This window comes from Salvelinus alpinus, chromosome 7, assembly GCF_045679555.1.
Source record: "Salvelinus alpinus chromosome 7, SLU_Salpinus.1, whole genome shotgun sequence".
NCBI classification, from domain to species: Eukaryota; Metazoa; Chordata; class Actinopteri; order Salmoniformes; family Salmonidae; genus Salvelinus; species Salvelinus alpinus.
The window spans coordinates 34,404,555-34,425,853 of record NC_092092.1 but is presented as its reverse complement, the minus strand read 5'-3'; the positions used below and the strand labels follow the sequence as shown (position 1 = coordinate 34,425,853).

The following is a 21,299-nucleotide window of genomic DNA, read 5'->3' as shown; positions in this document are numbered from 1 at the left end:
GGTCAGGGCAGTATGTGTGATGGGGTCAGGGGGTTATTTTGGGAGGATCTATCAGCATCCTGCAGAGTGACATGACACGTGTGGTGGATATAAAACACACACACACACACACACACACACACACACACACACACACACACACACACACACACACACACACACACACACACACACACACACACACACACACACACACACACACACACACACACACACACACACACTCTCACCCCCTGTGCCCCCCCTGACAGCCGACACAGCATTCCACTGTTAGCAGAGGGAAACCAGTTCCTCTCTCTCTCTCTCTCTCTCTCTCTCTCTCTCTCTCTCTCTCTCTCTCTCTTTCTTTCTCTCTACCCCCTACCCTCTCAACCCCCCCTCTCTCTGGGTGGAGTGGGCTGGGTCACAGAGGAAGTATGTCAGACCAGAGAGACAGCACATACACAGAGCAGTCGGAAGAACCAGAGAGACATACACTCTGTGTGCAGTGTTGTTTAGTGTGTGTGTGTTATTGAGTAGTGATGGTAGCAGAGGAGGTGGTGATCACTCTCTCAGGAGGGGCTCCATGGGGCTTCAGACTGCAAGGAGGAGCAGAGCACCAAACACCACTGCAGGTGTCCAAGGTACGACTTGTGTGTGTGATAGAGTGGGGTAGGTGGAACAGCAGGTTGTGTGTCTGTTATACGCTGGGCTGTGGGGACAGAATGGTACGAGTATGTGTGGAAAAGAGTGGAGCACGCGGGCAGATCATGGAGTAACAGTTGCAGGAGAGGGCTAGGGAACAGCGGGTGTATGTAGATGGTGGTCTCAGGCCGTCAGAGTTCTGCCCTCTCCATGTCGTGCGCTGCCTGCCTGGTCATTACTGGTACGATAACTGAACCCTCTGGCACAAAATGACTGCTGTGGCATCAGCCAGGTGGGTGCTACACATTGGTAGAAGCCGGCAAGTTCCCCCTTCCCCCCCATGTAACGTAAAGCACGTTGAGCTGCTGGGCAAGTTCTGTAAGGCATCATTTTCATTACTTAGCTGTGTAACCCTTCCTAAAAAGTCTGTTTGGTTGTCATGGTGATTGGATTTTAGGGACTGTGGATCATGGGCTGACCCTAATGGACACATGATCTATGACCTTTCTTGGTGTTTAAGTGTGTTTCATCTCTATGTATTAATGTGTGTGTGTGTGTTTGAGATGGTGTGTGATCGGAATTATTATGTTGTCTCTGTCAGTGTCGTATGCTAGTAAGACACGAGCACAGGAATTGAGGGCATGCTCTCTAAGTGGACACACAGAAACACACACACACACACGCAGACACATTGGTGTTGACAGGGCAGCATGCATTTCATCTAATCAGAAAAGATATTGTGAAAAGATGGACCATGACCTGACTCTGCTTGGCATAGATGTTCGTACTGGGTTCTATTTTATTCTATTCTATAAACCAGGGGGGGCCATGGGAGAGATACATGAAATGCAGGCTTTTTCTCCATCACACCTTTCAGCTGAACAAGGTCCTGATGAGCAGCTAGTCACTGTTCTGTTGCCATTGCCAGACAAGGTCACCTCTAGTTTTATCTGTAGTGGTGTGTGAGAGAGAGAGGCCTTTTTTTTCTTCCATGGCCTGCTCCAGCTCCTCTTAAATGAGCTATTCTGATCCTACGGACCTCTCTACTCCTAGCTGGGCTTATCTGAGGCACGTCTGCCCTCCACATACACACACACACACACACACACACACACACACACACACACACACACACACACACACACACACACACACACACACACACACACACACACACACACACACACACACACACACACACACACACACACACACACACACACACACACACACACACACACACACACACACACACACACTGTCTGGTGTTGTTGACCGGTAGAGTTGAAAGGCGGTTTGAAAAGTAGCTTCGACATTCACCATATAAAGTGTGTTAAAAGGCTACATCCCTGGTTAGCTGCTCTGTGGGTCCGTCTAGAAATGTGGCTGGTTCAATTGCTGGGGTTTATTTTGGGGTGTATGGGGAACACATGGTGAATGTGAGGCGTGCCCTCTGCCCTGGGCCTGCAATGTGTGTATGGAAGGGGGAGGGTGGGGTGCATCTGTCTAATACCCTCTCTCTCATTGTGTTTTCCCACAGTGGCTGTGTGTGTGTGTGTGTGTGTGTGTGTGTGTGTGTGTGTGTGTGTGTGTGTGTGTGTGTGTGTGTGTGTGTGTGTGTGTGTGTGTGTGTGTGTGTGTGTGTGTGTGTGTGTGTGTGTGTGTGTGTGTGTGTGTGTGTGTGTGTGTGTCAATGGGGTAGTGGTGTCTTATGGGATGGTCTGTGTAGTACCAGATTTTGTGTGAAGAAACTGCACTCGACAGGTGACCAAACCGTGCTTGTGTGGGGTTGGTTTGAGAGTCTTATCCCTTAGATATTTGGCTGTTTAGCATGACATGTCTCTGCTATCTGTCGTCTGTCACCTGCTCTTTCCCTCCCTCTCTCTTTCTCTCTCCCCCTTTCTTTCCACACCCCATCTCTCTCCCTGTATCTCTCTTAACCGGCTCTCTCTATCCTCCTCATTTCTCTCTCTCCTTCTTCCCCTTTCTCCCCACCTCCCTTCACCCCTTCTCTTTATCCCTTCTCTGTCTCTCTCTCTCTCTCGCTCTCTCTCTCTCTCTCTCTCTCTCTCTCTCTCTCTCTCTCTCTCTCTCTCTCTCTCTCTCTCTCTCTCTCTCTCTCTCTCTCTCTCGCTCTCTCCATGTCTATAGAGCTCTGCTTCCACCCCCCAACCCCCCTTCAGTAAAGATAGGTTTATGACATCATTGCCTAAATTGTACCACCCTTCAGCCCCCCCCTCCCCCTCCTCATATCCCAGAAGCGATGATGACCTCACACCCCATAAACTCATAACTGAGTTGTCCCCCCCTGTGATTCCATGCTGCTGGATTGAGGCTGTGTGTGTGTATATGTTAATGTGTGTGTTGTGTGTTGCAGGTGCGACGGCGCAGTAAGGCATGCAGGGCTGGCCTGAGGGAGGAGGATGAGTTGGTTGCCATTGGCGACCGTGTGTGTGCCGAGCTCAGCCACGCTCAGGCCATGACCCTCATCGATTCCCACCGGCACACACTCAACCTCAGGATCAAGAGGTCAGAGCACACACACAGACGCACGTACGCACGCACACACATGCAAGCAAATACACACCTACACTAGACCGATACAAGTATATAATACGCAAAGCAGATACATACATGAACACACACACACACAGCCTGACTATCTTTCTCCATTTCTTTCTGTCTCCAGGTCTAGGTCTGGGGTCCACACTGTGGCCGTGTCGGGTCGTACACCTACACATATAGCTACACACACATACACACCGACACACCCAGTTCTCTCCCCCACTGACGGGCCAGCCTGCCTCACCATCACCTCCCCCCCTGACAGTGAGGCCTACTATGGAGAGACGGACAGTGACGCGGACACACACACACACACACACCGCCGTCAGCGACGCACACCTCCACATACACGCTCTCCAGGTCGTCAGCAGCAGGAGGAGGAGACCTCGGAGTTGAGCGGGTACGAGACAATAATCATCCCCAACCTTGCTTCCTGGTTTGTACCATGACATCTTGACCTATCCAATCCCTCTCTCTCTCTCTCTTCCTCCAGGTATGAGAGCGCTCCAGATGGAGGGGTTTCCCTGCAGGGGCCCTGGGAGCAACTACCCACATTTGGAAACGGGGTGATCCAACAGTGGGAGCAACCAACAGGATTGGGAACAGGGGGGTTTCAACCTGGAGTACCACGCAGGGAGGTGGTCTACCAACCCCAACCCCCCCAGTCCCAGCCAGAGTGGACCCACCCAGCCCAGCCCGTCCCACATCCTGATCAGGGGGAGCCGACGGGGGGAAGAGAGGCGGAGGGAGAGGGAGACAGTGGTTTCCAGGAGGCAGGGTTGTGTGTGGGTCTGGCCTGCTCACCCCTGGTGTCTCCAGAGCGGGCTAAAGGTGCCATGATGCTGGGCTCCAGCCGACAGATGGTTCCCATGGTGGGCGCCCAGCTGACCCCAGTCAGTGATGATCTATCTACCACGTACAAGGACAAGGCCAGGCAAGCCAGTGAGTGCACTATACCAGATACCCTACACACTATACACACTACAGCCTACACGTGAACTCTTCGGGCTGCTTTGAACGGTCTCTGCGAAGCCTGTGGATTGTCTGAGTGTTAAGAGTGTGTGGGAGTAAAGGTGTCTGAGCTGTGATAGGACCCCCTCTGGTGTTGTTCTGCTGTAAGTTCAGCCTCTCACCTTGTGGTCAGCTAGGAGGGGGTTGTTAGAGAGAGAGAGCGAGAGGGAGGGAGAAAGAGAGAGAGAGAGAGAGAGAGGGAGGAAGGAAGGAAGGGGGGAGGAAGAGAGGAAGAGATATTTCCAGTTGCTGTCTATCCTATGAATCAAAGCCTTCATCTCCTATTTTCATCTCCTATTTCTGCCCCTTAGTCTCTCCAGTCAGTATTCTAAGCCCTGGTCTCCTCCAGACTATTTATAGTTGGGCAGCTAGCATTCCCATCTAGCGTTGATGGACACACGGACACAACTGACCTCACATTTAGTGATCCACACAGCTGAATGTGCAATGGGGGAGGGGGCAGCATACATGATCAATGATATATATACCCTATTTATATGATCAATGATATATACCCTATTTACATGATGAATGATATGTACCCTATTTACATGATCAATGATATGTACCCTATTTATATGATCAATGATATATACCCTATTTACATGATGAATGATATGTACCCTATTTACATGATCAATGATATATACCCTATTTACATGATCAATGATATATACCCTATTTATATTATTTGAATCTGTAAATAACGTTTCAAGGATACTTTATGTGAAAAACAACATTCTTCCCATGAAGCTAGACATATGTCTGACCTGCTTAGATGACTACATGAAGGTCTCACAGCTGTCTACCTCACCCTGAACTATAGCAGTTGGTTGTGACTCACTGATTTTCATCCCAAGCACGGTTTTAGCCTGCTGAGCTAAAGCCTAGGCGTTAGTTTGAGGTGCTAATGCAAGTCTTCAGGTTTCAGGCAAGGTTACATCTTGAACAAAGACAATAGTGACAGACTGTTGATTGAGGGGACAAGTGACCTGCCCTTTCTCATAATACACACACACACACAGCTAAGAGTAATGAGTAAGTTGTTCTTGACGACCTAGAACAACACACACACACACACACCTTTTACAAGGTTGTTGTGTGGACATTCCTTGCGCGTATGTGAGGTGGGTGATGTAAGGGGGAGAACCCGATAGACTGTGTATGTGTGTGCATGCGCATGCGTGTGCCCAGACAGGTGTGCAAAGGATGTTCCCCCACAATGAAAGGGGGGCATGACTGAACAAGGTTTGGGAAGCGCTGATCTAGTTAATGATTAGCACAAATACAGATGGGGAACCCCATGCTTCAGTCTATGTATTTGTTGGCACTATGCTGCATCAGTTGGACTACAGGTGATAAGGCCTATTGCTAAGTAATACAGCAGCCTGATAATATAGACCGATATGTTGTTAGGCTCATTTCTGGACATTCATTTTGAAGTTAAAGTTGCCAGAACTGACTTTCTCACAGTCATTCTACAAACAAAATGACATGCCAAGCGTGGTGAAGGGTACACAAATAAGCATAAGCGGTTATGGCATTTAAAGGGGTATGGTGGTGACTCTCTGAACTGATTTTGATATTTTCTCAATTATTGGCAAACAATCTGAATTGGGCAGACTGTGTAAACACAGCCTTAGAATTAGACCAACAGTTCAAAAGTAATACGGACATTATTGGTATTTCAGATGAGATCATGAATATTTTGTATTTTCTCTTCAAAATTCACCAGGAACAACCATTTCACAGCTATTTTTTTTAAGTCTCCTGGGGGGGCATGTCCCCGAACCCCTCTAGAAAGGTGTTGACCCCGGTATCCATTAACCCTGACCACCAAATATGCAACACAAAGTTACGCCCTTGCAGACAGGGATGTGGACACTGACCAACAGTCTAACAGGTCGCTGCTCAACTGGGGAGTAGGGGGAATTTAGAGCTTTGAGCCCCCCAGCACACTCTCCTGTCTGTCAGGGTTGAGCCCCTCCCTACTTGTTGATGGTGTCACCTATCATGGTGTCATTCCAGATGCTATGATGTCATTCTGTTGATCACAGACATAATTCTAACCAGAACTTTCTTATTCATTTCAGTTACTTATTTAATCAGGGGCATCATTTCAGCTAAACCTTGGGTATGGCAAAGTGACGGGGATTTCTTAAAAAAGTGACTGCATTTACTGCTTATCTACAAAATGTACAAACTCTAAAATGCAATTTGGAGAACAGCAAAAACAAGCAAAATTGACTCCAGCCATTATCACCTTGTTGCTGTTAGTTAACTCACCTGTCAAAAGGGTACTTAACATTCGATGCACTAGCTCAGCACCGGGATTAAAACTCCAGTTTAGTTTCATGTTAAGTCAGATGGCTTTGGCAGTTACCTAGCCAAAGCCATCTACTACAGCCATCTTTACCTCTGCAATGTGTTGAGAAAAAGTCCCACTGTTCCCTGCAGCTGCATCGATGCGCTCTTCATAGAGAGAAGGAAGCGAAGCAAGAGGTTTCATTCTCGTCAAAATCTGTCCAAAATCAACCCAATCTGTTTCAATGGGCTTATTTGGCCTGAGCTTGTCGCCTGCCTTCCCGCCTTTGGGACAACGACTCCCATTGTTAGGGCAGAGACATGAGTATCTTGTCATTAATTATAGATCTCTGCTCTATATAAAGCCAGACATACAAACAAATACCGCTAAACTGCATTTGCATTTGAATCGAGATTGGAATGATTTTAATAGCCTATTTTAAATCATTGGTGTTGAGCTATGATATGGCGACTGCCATACCCAATTGACACTCCTGTATTTAATCCTCTGTCCTCTCTTACTCTCTCTCCCTCTCCTCCCACCTCCTCACATCCCTCCCCATGTCTCCCAGAGCTGCAGAGAGGAGAGAGTGTGGTAGAGAAGCAGGTGAAAGAGGCTCGTACTAAATGTCGTTCCATCGCCTCCCTGCTCACCGACGCTCCGTACTCCAACTCCAAAGGAGTTCTCATGTTCAAGAAGAGACGCCAGCGTGCCAAGAAGTATACCCTCACCTGTTTCGGCCGCGCGGAGGGGGAGGTGGGTCCTGAGACTGGGGGAGAGACGGAGGGAGAGGAGGAGGAGGGGATTTCTTTCCTCTCGGGTTCAGAGGTGGATGAAGAGGGCTTCGCTGGAACCTTTGACCCCACCTGGGACAGCGGATACCTGGACCTGCTGGATAGGAGGAGCTCCGCTTGTCCATCCACCTATAACTCAAGGTCCCAAACACCAACCAATCAGAGCTCAGGGTTGGATTGCTCGGCTTACCAGAGCCCAGAGATTAATGTGTCAATCAATCAGGGCTCTGTGACGAATGCCCCGGCCTATCAGAGCCCAGGGCTGGACTCCATTGCCTATCAGGGGAAAGAGACAGAGCAGTATGAGCAGCAAAGGAAAATGGCCACCCATGTCGCCTATAACCCCGCCCCTAACCCCTCCCCGGCCGCAGGTTTGTCAAACGGGGGCCCTGTAGGGGTGAGTCGGGCCAGTGTGGTTCTGACCCCCCCCTCTCACACACCTATCCTCCAGCCTGACCTAAACCCTAACCCTAACCCTAACCCGCCTGGAGGGATCCATAACCGCACGGCATGCCCCTTCACCTCAGGCCTCGCCCCATCTCGCCCTCCAGCCACCCCTGTCATCTTTCGACCCGTCCAGCCCACTCCTGCCGTAACAATGGTTTCCAAACCCACCGCTGCGGTATCCATGGTGACCATTGCACCTCCTCGCCCTTCAGGGGGGCCCCAGGCAAGGAGAGCGGTCTCCAGTACCTCACTCTACATCCCCCCTAGACCTGCTGCAGCCATCCTCTCTCCTCCTCCCTCTTTGGCCTCAGCTCCCTTCTCTCTTACCTACACTCCCTCTCAACCTTTCACTCCTCCCTCTGTCCATACTGCCACCTTCTCTCCCTCTTCTGCCCCCTATTCTCTTCCTAATCATCCTCCTCAACCCACCCAACACTTCTGCTCCTTGACTGCTCCTCAACCTTTCTCTCCACCTCCTCCTGCCCCCACTCAACACTTCTCTGTTCCTCCTCGACAACCTTTCTCCCCTCCTCCTGACGCCCCAGTCTATCCATCCTCTGCTGTGGCTGCCCAGCCTTTCTCTGCTCCTCCTTCTCTTAATCAATCCTTCTCTCCTTCCTATCCCACACCTTACTCTCACCCACCCCCCCTTGCTCAGACCCAACCCCCTCCTCCCCTGACCTTCAACCCCTATGTTGCCATAGCGACCCCCTCCACTGCCCAGCCCCCATCCTCTGATTCGCTGTCCTCCCGTGAGCAGCGTATCGCTGTCCCCGCCTCCAGAACAGGCATACTTGCGGAGGCACGTCGTCGCAGCAACAAGAAGCCCATGTTCCGTCCGTCTGTGGAGAACAAGAAGGACGTGTCTCCCAACCCGGCCCTGCTCGAACTGCTCCAAAACCCGGACGCACCAACCAGGATGGGTCCACGCCCCGGTCCCGGTCCCGGCTCCATGGGGCCTAGTGGAGGAGTGGGAGGTGTGGAGACTGGAGGTGAGTCTGGCCCTGAAGAGGACTGGTTGAGGCTGGGGGCTGAGGCCTGTAACTTCATGCAGGCCCGGAGAGGCCCCAAGCCCCCTCCTGTGGCCCCTAAAACGCAGGGCCCTCCACAGGTACCCCAGTTAGCGGGGAAGGGGGGTCAGCTGTTCGCCCGTAGGCAGAGCAGGATGGATCGCTATGTGGTGGAGAGCACCCCCTCCTCACCCCAACCCTCTCCCGGCCACCCCCGCCAGCCCTCTCCCACCCCCTCCCTCCCCTCTCAATTCAGATACTCCTCCAGCTGCAGAGCCCCCCCTCCCATCAGCTACAACCCCCTCCTCTCCCCCTCCTGCCCTCCCCAGGCCCAGCGCCAGAGGGCGGGGGTTGCAGGGCAGGGTGGGAGACCAGCGGGGCAAAAAGACGCTCCTGGGGGTCAGAAGGCTCAAGGCATCAAGGCTCTGGACTTTATGAGTCACCAGCCCTACCAGCTAAACTCCTCCCTCTTCAGTTACGGGGGCGGGACTCCCCAGCAAGCACAGGCCTATCAACAGCAGCCGCGCATGACTGGCGGCTCCTACGGGCCAATCAAGACGCCACGTGTGTATGAGATCAAGCGCTTCTCCACGCCACCTCCCACAGGCCCCTCCCCTACGATCATTGTCCCACGGTCAGCAACCACACTGGGAGAACCGCTGTGGAGGTCTGATATCATTTCCCCTCTGCCCACAGCCACTTCCTGCTACCAATCCCCCTCTAACACCCCCTACCAGCTTCAGTCCCAGTGGGTCCCTCCTCCTCCAGCCCCCACCGCCCCCCTCCCTCAGCTCCCTAGCTTCCCCTCTGCCCATGTCCCTAACCCTCACCCCTACCCCTCCGAGCCCCACGCCCCTCAACAGGGTAACAGGCAATTTAAGAGCGCCCCTGATCTCAGTCCTCCTGCCCACACCCCACCTCGCCCCGCCTCCACCAAGCCCTCCAGAGTGCCTCGCCCCAGATTCAGCACCTCTAACCTGGGTCTGCAACCCAGTGTCTGGCGCCCCGGATCCACCACGCACTGAGGTTGCAGGTCATGAATTGGCACGAAATGACAGGAATATAAATCCCCCCACATTCTGTTGTGATTTTGGTTTTTGGTCTTTGTCACGTCAAAGAAGATGTTAGTTTGGTGCATTGCAGGATTTGATTGATTTCTTGTTTGGGCACTATTGCAACTCTTGGATCACACCACGCATTTCATCATTTTTCTTCTTATGATCATTTGACCACCTCTGTTTCGCTTCGTAAAAAATATTGTTTGATGTATAGTCGATACACGTTGTTGATCTAGTTGATATGTATAAATATATGAATGTAAAATAAGTATTTAATGACAATCAGAAAGATAAAAAAGTGATCTAAAATAAGAAAGACATGGACAGGGAGAGAAAATGGGGCACGATGTGAAGTTTAAGAAAGTTTATTTAAAGCGATGGGGTCGACAGAATAAAGGTGAAAATAAAGAATGAAGTTGAGCGATAAACTGATACATGGAGGATGTGCTAAAGACAAGCCTGTGGAACGAGAGAGCGAGGGAGGAGGGAGAGGAGGGATTAGAGGAGAGGAAATAAGAGTCCTCTCTAAGAGACAAACTGTTCGGTAATATGCTAATCTGTTAAAGACTAGGATGGACTATATGCCTGCTGTGTGCTGCCATTGTGGCTTTAGCTCGGCGGGCTAACACTATCTCGTGGATTGAAGACGGCCCCGGTTCAAACCCCAGTTGGTCACATAAAGGCCTGAATCTGAAATAGAGATCTGACTCCGTTACAACTATATTGTACTTATTATTGTCATGATTATTGTGATTATATTCTTATTCTGAATATTATAAAATAGCCGTTTTTTTGGGGTCGGGGGCTTCATATGATTGTGTCAGAGTATTGCACAGTAGTACATCAGGATGCATTTGTTAGATGTTTTCCCCACTTCATAAAGTGCACCCTTTATTGTTATAAGGAAGGGAGGTGAGGGGTGGAAGGGACGGGAGGTAGGAGGTAGTGGTGATGATTTGTCTGATTGTTGATATGCGAGCTGTTAAGTTGTTATTCTGTGGTTCAGAGAAATAAAACTAGACGTGAAACTCTCCAGCTGTCTGTCTGTCTGTCTCTACCTATGTCACCAACATCAAGCCACCGTTGCGGACCCCGACGTCTTGCTCCCAGACAAACTAAACAGCTTCTTTGCTCGCTTTGAGGACAATACAGTGCCACCGACACGGCCCGCTACCAAAACCAGCGGGCTCTCCTTCACCACAGCCAACGTGAGTAAAACATATAAACGTGTTAACCCTCGCAAGGCTGCCGGCCCAGACGGCATCCCTAGCCGTGTCCTCAGAGCATGCGCAGACCAGCTGGCTGATGTGTTTACGGACATATTCAATCAATCCCTATCCCAGTCTGCTGTTCCCACATGCTTCAAGAGGGCCACCATTGTTCCTGTTCCCAAGAAAGCTAAGGTAACTGAGCTAAACGACTATCGCCCCGTAGCACTCACTTCCGTTATCATGAAGTGCTTTGAGAGACTAGTCAAGGATCATATCACCTCCACCCTACCTGACACCCTAGACCCACTCCAATTTGCTTACCGCCCCAATAGGTCCACAGACGACGCAATCGCAATCAATCACACTGCACACTGCCCTAACCCATTCTTACATAGGTATTCCAAGAGGAATACCTATGTAAGAAGGCTGTTCATCGTCTACAGCTCAGCATTTAACACCATAGTACCCTCCAAACTCGTCATCAAGCTCGAGACCCTGGGTCTCGACCCCGCCCTGTGCAACTGGGTCCTGGAGTTTCTGACAGGATGCCCCCAGGTGGTGAGGGTAGAAAACAACATCTCCACCCCGCTGATCCTCAACACTGGGGCCCCACAAGGGTGCATTCTCACCCCTCTCCTGTACTCCCTGTTCACCCATGACTGCGTGGCCATGCACGCCTCCAACTCAATCATCAACTTTGCAGACGACACTACAGTGGTAGGCTTGATTACCAACAATGACGAGACGGCCTACAGGGAGGAGGTGAGGGCCCTCAGAGTGTGGTGTCAGGAAAATAACCTCTCACTCAACGTCAACAAAACAAAGGAGATGATCGTGGGCTACAGGAAACAGCAGAGGGAGCAGCCCCCCATCCACATCGACGGGACAATAGTGGAGAAGGTGGAACGTTTTATGTTCCTCGGCGCACACATCACGGACAACCTGAAATGGTCCACCCACACAGACAGCGTGGTGAAGAAGGCTGAAGGAGGCTGAAGAAATTTGGCTTGTCATCTAAAACACTAACAAACTTTTACAGATGCACAATCGAGAGCATCCTGTCGGGCTGTATCACCGCCTGGTACGGCAACTGCTCTGCCCACAACCGTAAGGCTCTCCAGAGGGTAGTGAGGTCTGCACAGCGCATCACCGGGGGCAAACTACCTGCCCTCCAGGACACCTGCACCACCTGATGTCACAGGAAGGCCAAAAAGATCATCAAGGACAACAACCATCCGAGCCACTGCCTGTTCACCCCGCTATCATCGAGAAGGCGAGGTCAGTACAGGTGCATCAAAGCTGGGACCCGAGAGACTGAAAAACAGCTTCTATCTCAAGGCCATCAGACTGTTAAACAGCCATCACTAACATTGAGTGGCTGCTGCCAACATACTGACTCAAATCTCTAGCCACTTAATAATTCTAAATTGTTTGTAATAAATGTATCACTAGTCACTTTAAACAATGTCACTTTATATAATGTTTACATACCCTACATTACTCATCTCATATGTATATTCTGTACTCTATACCATCTACTGCATCTTGCCTACGGCGTTCGGCCATCACTCATCCATATATTTATATGTACGTATTATTTTTCATTCCTTTACACTTGTGTGTATAAGGTAGTTGTTGGGAAATTGATAGATTACTTGTTAGATATTACTGCATGGTCGGAACTAGAAGCACAAGCATTTCGCTACACTCCCATTAACTTCTGCTAGCCATGTGTATGTGACCAATACAATTAAATTTGATTTCATTTTGAATATGAAGGACTGGGTAAGAGTTGTATTATGATCATATGGGACAGTCCCTACCTTCATCCACTTGTGGTAATAACTGGTACTGAACTCAGTCCTGTGGCTCTCTTGGCGTTAGGCCCTTTTTGAATCTTCATACGCTAACTATCACGAGCGCCCCTCCTATTTTTAGTCCTGTTAATCTCCAGTCGTCTGGTTGAGTGCTGAGTGCTGGACTCTAAACACTGATACATTTGACAATGTTATTAGAGTAAAGACATCAGAATAATCAATTTGCTCTCTATCTCCCCCTCCCACTCTCTATGTCCCCCCCCATCTCGCTCTCTATGTCCCCGTCTCTCTCTATGTCCCCCCCCCCCTCAATCTCTATGTCCCCATCTCTCCCCCCCTCACTTTCTGTGTCCCCCCCTCCACTCTCTATGTCCCCCCCTCACTCTCTATGTCCCCATCTCTCCCCCCCTCACTTTCTGTGTCCCCCCCTCTCGCTCTCTATGTCCCCGTTTCTCTCCCCCCTCACTCTCTATGTCCCCATTTCTCTCCTCCTTCTCACTCTCTATGTCCCCCCCTCACTCTCTATGTCCCCGTTTCTCTCCCCCCTCACTCTCTATGTCCCCATCTCTCTCCTCCTTCTCACTCTCTATGTCCCCCCCCTCACTCTCTATGTCCCCATCTCTCTCCTCCTTCTCGCTCTCTATGTCCCCGTCTCTCTCCCCCCCTCACTCTCTATGTCCCCCTTCCCCCCCCTCACTCTCTATGTCCCCGTCTCTCTCCCCCCCTCACTCTCTATGTCCCCATCTCTCTCCCCCTTCTCACTCTCTATGTCCCCGTCTCTCTCCCCCCCTCACTCTCTATGTCCCCCTTCCCCCCCCTCACTCTCTATGTCCCCGTCTCTCTCCCCCCCCTCACTCTCTATGTCCCCATCTCTCTCCCCCTTCTCACTCTCTATGTCCCCATCTCTCTCCCCCTTCTCACTCTCTATGTCCCCGTCTCTCTCCCCCTCTCAACCTCTATGTCCCCATCTCTCTCCCCCTTCTCACTCTCTATGTCCCCGTTTCTCTCCCCCCTCACTCTCTATGTCCCCATCTCTCTCCTCCTTCTCGCTCTCTATGTCCCCGACTCTCTCCCCCCCTCACTCTCTATGTCCCCCTTCCCCCCCCTCACTCTCTATGTCCCCATCTCTCTCCTCCTTCTCGCTCTCTATGTCCCCATCTCTCTCTCCCCCCTCACTCTCTATGTCCCCCTTCCCCCCCCTCACTCTCTATGTCCCCGTCTCTCTCCCCCCTCTCAACCTCTATGTCCCCGTCTCTCTCCCCCCCTCTCACTCTCTATGTCCCCGTCTCCCCCACTCTCACTCTCTATGTCCCAGTCCCCCCCCTCTCGCTCTCTTGGTGGTCAGTTGTGTAACAGAGATCTGATTGATATGGGGACACAGACACCTGTTTAGTCTAAAGGTGTAAATCCTGTCTGAAGGATGGACTGGACACTTCAGTATGGTGAGAAACACACTGCTCAGGGAGCGGAGGGAAGCGGGATAAGGAATTATCTTTCTCTATCCTCTATTACGTTATTCCTCCCTCCCTTTTCACACACACCCCTTAAAATCTCTCTCTCTCTCTCTCTCTCTCTCTCTCTCTCTCTCTCTCTCTCTCTCTCTCTCTCTCTCTCTCTCTCTCTCTCTCTCTCTCTCTCTCTCTCTCTCTCTCTCTCTCTCTTTCTCTCTCTCTCTCTCTCTCTCTCTCTCCTGGTCTATACATAGACCTCAGGAGCATCTGAGAGATAGTATCAGTCTCCTCGTAGACCCTTAAGAAGCTCCTAGCCCCCCTGAACCCTTAACCTCCACCCACCCACCCAGGCCTCCATAGCCCAGCTCCTTCCTGTGCTAGGGTTTCACTCCCTCTTGGGTGTAGAGGAGGGGAGGCACTTGGACACTCTCTTGAATACTTTCAACTCTTCTCCTTCTTTCCTTCTTCTCTAATTCCTGAGGATTCTACTGAGGTAAGGCTGAGTTTGTGACATCACTGCCCACGCAATCCCACACACACACAGTCTTTCACACACACACACACACACACACACACACACACACACACACACACACACACACACACACACACACACACACACACACACACACACACACACACACACACACACACACACACACACACACACACACAAGCAGTACATGTCTGTGGCTTATATTGTTGTGATAATAGGGAAATGATGCAGGACTGATACAGGTCTAAATGTCACCAGGGTAGGATCAAGCTACCAGCATAGTTTGCTACCAGTAACTACCAATTGAGCTATATACCAATTGGAGAGTTGATTGAACATGGGTTTATGCCAGGCAGGGCCTGCACTGTGCTAGGCTGTGCTGTGCCAGGCAGAGAAGTCCCCGTCAGTGTGAATCATGTGTCATCCACCATATGGCAGCGTATCATATCACATCATAAAATGAATGAATAAATGTATCAACGGCATCGTTTCACATCAGCTAGTGGCTGCATGGATTATGCAACGCTGGCTGACTGATAAACTCTTCAACACTTACTCGATACACCTTTGACAGCCCCGTGTTAAATCATCGGGTACTAAGTTGAAGGACGCGACATGGTCAGTGAATGCAAACTATGCTGTTGACCTGCTTGTTCCCGAAACCATTCCCATTCCATGTTCCATCAGAACAGAGTGAGTTAGGAATGTGAGGTTGATGAGCGGCAGGTAGCCTAGTGGTTAAGAGCGTTGGACCAGTAACCGAAAGGTCGCTGGTTTGAATCCCCATCTGACTAGGTGAAAAATGTGTCTATATAACCCTAATTCCTCCTGTAAATACCTCTGGAGAAAAGCGTCTGCAAAAAAAATGAATGGAAAGAGAGATTATCTGGGGACTTCTAGAGGAGGAGCGGAGTGTTTTGGGAATTGGGATGTTTGGGAATGTGCTGACTGACTATGTTTGTTGTCCTCCGGTGGGATTTATCTGCAGCTAAAACAGGAATAGTGAGCGGGACAGGAGTCCCTTCTGCTTGGGGTAACCAGACATTCAGGCTCACGTTCTCCTGAAGTTGGGGGACTTTTCCCAACGCTAACCCAGCAGGAGCTCCATAAGCCTGGCGTTCTCCCACCTCAGCGGGAGCAATATTTAAATGTTGACCTGTAATTGATTGTCTTTATTGTGTACAATATAGGCAATCCATTTTATATACAGTACCAGTCAAAAGTTCGGACACAGCTACTTACTCATAGAAGGGTTTTTCTTTATTTTAACTATTTTCTACATTGTAGAATAATAGTGAAGACATCAAAACTATGAAATAACACATATGGAATCATGCAGTAACTAAAAAAGTGTTAAACAAATCAAAATGTATTTTATATTTTAGATTCTTAAAATTAGCCACCCTTTGCCTTGATGACAGCTTTGCACGGTCTTGGCATTTGCTCAACCAGCTTCACGAGGAATGCTTTTCCAACTGTCTTGAAGGAGTTCCCACATATGCTGAGCACTTGTTGGCTGCTTTTCCTTCACTATGCGGCCCTTCTCATCCCAAACCTTCTCAATTGGGTTAAGGTCAGGTGATTGTGGAGGCCAGGTCATCTGATACAGCACTCCATCACTCTCCTTCTTGGTCAAATAGTTTGACATACATTTTAAAGTGAAAAATCTTAGTCTCAGCATTACTCTGTCACTGTGGAATTGCCCTGTGTGTTTGTGTGTGTGTGTGTGTGTGTGTGTGTGTGTGTGTGTGTGTGTGTGTGTGTGTGTGTGTGTGTGTGTGTGTGTGTGTGTGTGTGTGTGTGTGTGTGTGTGTGTGTGTGTGTGTGTGTGTGTGTGTGAGTGGTGACAGTAGCACTCAACAGAGCTGCTGTGGAACATGTAGTAATAATAGCTACAGGGTGTTGGATTCCAGCAGGAGCTTCAATTACAGCAGATTAAACCAATTACACCAACTACAGTATGGAATATAGACCCACAGGCCCAGAGCCTCAGAGTAATGGTTCCCTAGAAACCTAAAACCTTTCCTTATCGGGTCAGTCATGTATCATCATCATCATCATCATTATCAGTCTGATTGGGATTGGTGGATGTCACCGATCGCTCTGTGATTGGCTGTTGATTTGAACTGTGTATTTCTGATTGGTGCAGGCTCTAGTCATGCCTCTCTCAACTCCCGCCCCCCCAAAGAGGAAGAAGGCCAACAAGATCATTACTGATCTGACCAACATCACCCAGGACGGTATGACGCATGCACACGCACACACACCCACGCGCACACACACACACACACACACACACACACACACACACACACACACACACACACACACACACACACACACACACACACACACACACACACACACACACACACACACACACACACACACACACACACACACACACACACACACACACACACACACACACACACACACACACACACACACAGACCACACAGTCCTGATTTACAAGGTACTGCAAGCTACAGCTCTCAGCACAGGATTGCTTTGCCAGCTCCCAGCCTTGTTTGTGTGTGTGTGTGTGTGTGTGTGTGTGTGTGTGTGTGTGTGTGTGTGTGTGTGTGTGTGTGTGTGTGTGTGTGTGTGTGTGTATTGTGTGTATTGTGTGGCTGGGCTCCAGGTGTTATGAGTGATATCAGAGAGTGTGTAGCGGATGATGAGTAGAACGTTTTACGGGGACGAGAGCAGACCAGCCAGCCATCTGTAAAACACATTTGACACTTTTATCAGAGAGAGAGAGAGATATAGGGAATAGGGAGAGAGAGAGGGAGAGAGAAAGAGATATAGGGAATAGGGAGAGAGTGAGAGAAAGAGATATAGGGAATAGGGAGAGACAGAAAGAGATATAGGGAATAGGGAGAGAGAGAAAGAGATATAGGGAATAGGGAGAGAGAGAGAGAGAAAGATATATAGGGAATAGGGAGAGAGAGATATAGGGGGAGAGAGAGAGAGAGATAGGGAGAGAGAGAGAGAGAGAGATAGGGAATAGGGAGAGAGAGAAATAGATATAGGGAATAGGGAGAGAGAGAGAGAGACAGAAGGACCATGTAACATTTGAATATTTCCACCTTGCTCTCATATTGGTTAAGTTGGAATTTTCGCCATGTTGTTCGCAGCTATCTGCACTTTCAGGTCAACAGTGCTTATGAGCTGGGAGTTTAGACTAGAGGATGGGGGAGGGGGTGAAAGAGTTAGTGGTGATATGGGTCTGGTAAGAGAATATTGATTGATAATTGAATGGATTAATTTAGCCCGTCTCCAGTGCTCAAATCACTTTACATAGTAAAGGTGGGACTGTGATGCTTTGTGAACTTAGCATTGGAATCAATGCAATCAGGGATATGTAAATTACAGTACATGTCATCTCATTCAATGACATTGTGTTTCCCCCTTCTACAGATGAAGAATCGGACCCCGAGGCATCAGAGTTTGATCTGGGCACTAAGATCAAGACTCCTAAAGACACCATGCTGGAGGAATTGTCTCTTATGACCAACAAGGGATCCAAGATGTTCAGGAGGAGACAACAGAGGGTTGAGCGCTTCATCGTCACCAACGAGAATATGGTGGGGGAGAGGGGGGTGGGGGGTGGTGTAAGGGTACATGTGTGTGTGTGTGTGCTGATCTGGCTGTGTGTGTGTGTGTCCTGTCTCCTCTAGCAGAATCTCCAGAGCCTAGTTCCGTCCCTGGGTTGTGAAATGATGGCCCCACCACCCGAGCCTGAACCTGAGCACGGTAGGCTTTGCACTTTTAGGACTTCTCAATTAGTTCTATTGTACCAAGCTGTACTGAACAAAAATATGAACGATACATTCAACAATTTAAAAGATTTTAACGATTTTACAGTTCATAGAAGGAAATCAGTCAATTGAAATAAATAAATTTGGCCCTAATCTATGGATTTCACATGACTGGGTAGGGGTGCAACCAATCAGAATGAGGCTGGCGTGGTTACACGTGGTCTGCGGTTGTGAGGCCTGTTGGATGTACTGCCGAATTCTCTAAAACAATGTTGGAGGCGGCTTATGGTAGAGAAATGAACATGAAATGATCTTGCAACAACTCTGCTGGACATTCCTGCATTCAGCATGCCAATTGCACTCTCCCTCAAAACTTGAGACATTGTGTTGTGTGACAAAACTGCATATTTCAGAGTGGTCTTTTATTGTCCCCCAGCACAAGGTGCACCTGTGTAATGATCATGCTGTTTAATCAGCTTCTTGATATGCCACACCTGTCATGGATTATCTTGGCAAAGGAGAAATGCTCACTAACCGGGATGTAAACACATTTGTGCACAACATTTGAGAGAAGAAGCTTTTTGTGCGTTTGGACAATTTCTGGGATCTTTTATTTCAGCTCATGAAAAATGTGACCAACACTTTACATGTTGCGTTTATATTTTTGTTCAGTATAAATCAAGCACACCTCAAGCATGTAAAACTATTTGACATTCATATGTATTGATGCGTGTTCTGACGTCAGCACCAGGGAAACTTACACACAAGCGAAAAACAGTGAGACGATGTCATGTTTATCTTCCCCACAGTAGAGGAGGAGGTGTTGGATAAGGAGGCGGAGAAAGAGAAGAGGAGGCAGCAGTATGTGCGTACTTATGTGTCTCCATGGGAACGGGCCATGAGGGGAGACGAGTCTCTGACTGCCACCATGCACCACTGCATGGCTGGACCACACCCTCCCCACGAAATGCCCAAGTTTAAGAGCTTCAACAGGTAACGCACACACATTCACACCAACACACATATGCACACAAACACGCATGCACATACACACCTGTCGAAAATAACCAGATTCAAGACCTTCAGCAGGTTACTGCTGATGCGTTTATGACTATGCAGACATGTATTTTGTACGTTATGATATTAATATTTGATTGACAGGTCGGCCCTGCCCTATGGCGGCTCCGAGAAGGCGGGAGGCCACATGACCTTCGAGCCTCCTGAGATCCTATTCGCCCCATTGGAGCTGGAGCCTCTCCCTTCCCTGCAGGCGGACATTAGGTCCCGCCCCTCGTTCAACCGCACCCCCATCGGTTGGGTGTGCAACCCGGAGGACAACTCACACATCCACATGCAGTTGGACAACATGCCTCCCTTCGACGGCGAGACGGACAATCTGTAGACACACACACACACACACACACACACACACACACACACACACACACACACACACACACACACACACACACACACACACACACACACACACACACACTGAGGTACTGTAGCCACACACTGATGTAGACACACACTGAGGTACTGTAGACACACACTGATGTACTGTAGACACACACTGATGTACTGTAGACACACACTGATGTAGACACACACTGATGTACTGTAGACACACACTGATGTAGACACACACTGATGTACTGTAGACACACACTGATGTAGACACACACTGATGTACTGTAGACACACACTGAGGTACTGTAGACACACACTGATGTACTGTAGACACACACTGATGTAGACACACACTGATGTACTGTAGACACACACTGATGTACTGTAGACACACACTGATGTAGACACACACTGATGTACTGTAGACACACACTGATGTAGACACACACTGAGGTACTGTAGACACACACTGATGTAGACACACACTGATGTACTGTAGACACACACTGATGTAGACACACACTGAGGTACTGTAGACACACACTGATGTAGACACACACTGAGGTACTGTAGACACACACTGATGTAGACACACACTGAGGTACTGTAGACACACACTGATGTAGACACACACTGAGGTACTGTAGACACACACTGATGTATTGTAGACACACACTGAGGTACTGTAGACACACACTGATGTATTGTAGACACACACTGAGGTACTGTAGACACACACTGAGGTACTGTAGACACACACTGATGTATTGTAGACACACACTGAGGTACTGTAGACACACACTGATGTACTGTAGACACACACTGATGTATTGTCGACACACACTGGTGTAGACACACGCCGCATGTGACAAATACAATTTGATTTGATTTATTTGCGTGAAACATAAATGGCTGAAGAGAAAAGAGACAGAAGATGATGGTGATGTTCAAATCAAATCAACTCAACGTTTATTGGCCGCGTACACAGATTTGCAGGTGTTATGGCAGATGCAGGGAAATCTTTCTGTCACTAGCTCCTGCGGTAAAATAGAATGTGTCGCAAACACTGCATAATACAAATACACAAATAACCCCAAAAATCTAAATGAGAAGTCAAGTAGTAACAATCCAAGTAGATAAGGTGACGTGATGATGAAAATGATATGACAATAACTTGGACAGTTGAACATGTAGCCTCGACACTGTAGACATTATAGACACACCTGATGTTTCCAGTAAACTCTGTATTTTATCCAATAAACCTTTCCCTGTACAGAAATCCTGGCTGATGAACTCTGCTTATTTGCAATTGATCACTATCCCCTCAACACAT

The 21,299-nt window shown here is 49.0% G+C and overlaps 2 protein-coding genes across 6 annotated transcripts; both read left to right on the top strand.

Annotated features, from left to right (window-relative positions):
* The first annotated feature begins 389 nt into the window (after positions 1 to 389).
* On the top strand, positions 390 to 10,847 carry LOC139580868 (synaptopodin 2-like protein). 2 transcript variants are annotated; one of them, XM_071409955.1, is made up of 5 exons: positions 390 to 623; positions 3,002 to 3,153; positions 3,314 to 3,589; positions 3,683 to 4,131; positions 7,077 to 10,847. In XM_071409955.1, the coding sequence occupies exons 1-5, from the start codon at positions 522 to 524 to the stop codon at positions 9,779 to 9,781; spliced, it is 3,684 nt and encodes a 1,227-aa protein (XP_071266056.1). In that variant the 5' UTR covers positions 390 to 521; the 3' UTR covers positions 9,782 to 10,847. The 2 variants fall into 2 exon arrangements, with proteins under 2 accessions (XP_071266056.1, XP_071266057.1); XM_071409956.1 differs by lacking the exon at positions 3,314 to 3,589.
* Positions 10,848 to 14,659: 3,812 nt separating this feature from the next.
* LOC139580867 (myozenin-1-like) lies at positions 14,660 to 21,245 on the top strand. Of its 4 annotated transcripts, none has more exons than XM_071409954.1 (6): positions 14,660 to 14,786; positions 16,939 to 17,029; positions 18,213 to 18,379; positions 18,476 to 18,548; positions 19,366 to 19,546; positions 19,715 to 21,245. In XM_071409954.1, the coding sequence occupies exons 2-6, from the start codon at positions 16,948 to 16,950 to the stop codon at positions 19,953 to 19,955; spliced, it is 744 nt and encodes a 247-aa protein (XP_071266055.1). In that variant the 5' UTR covers positions 14,660 to 14,786; positions 16,939 to 16,947; the 3' UTR covers positions 19,956 to 21,245. The 4 variants fall into 4 exon arrangements, with proteins under 4 accessions (XP_071266055.1, XP_071266053.1, XP_071266054.1 ...); XM_071409952.1 differs by having other exon boundaries at positions 19,363 to 19,546; XM_071409953.1 differs by having other exon boundaries at positions 18,473 to 18,548.
* Positions 21,246 to 21,299: the final 54 nt, after the last annotated feature.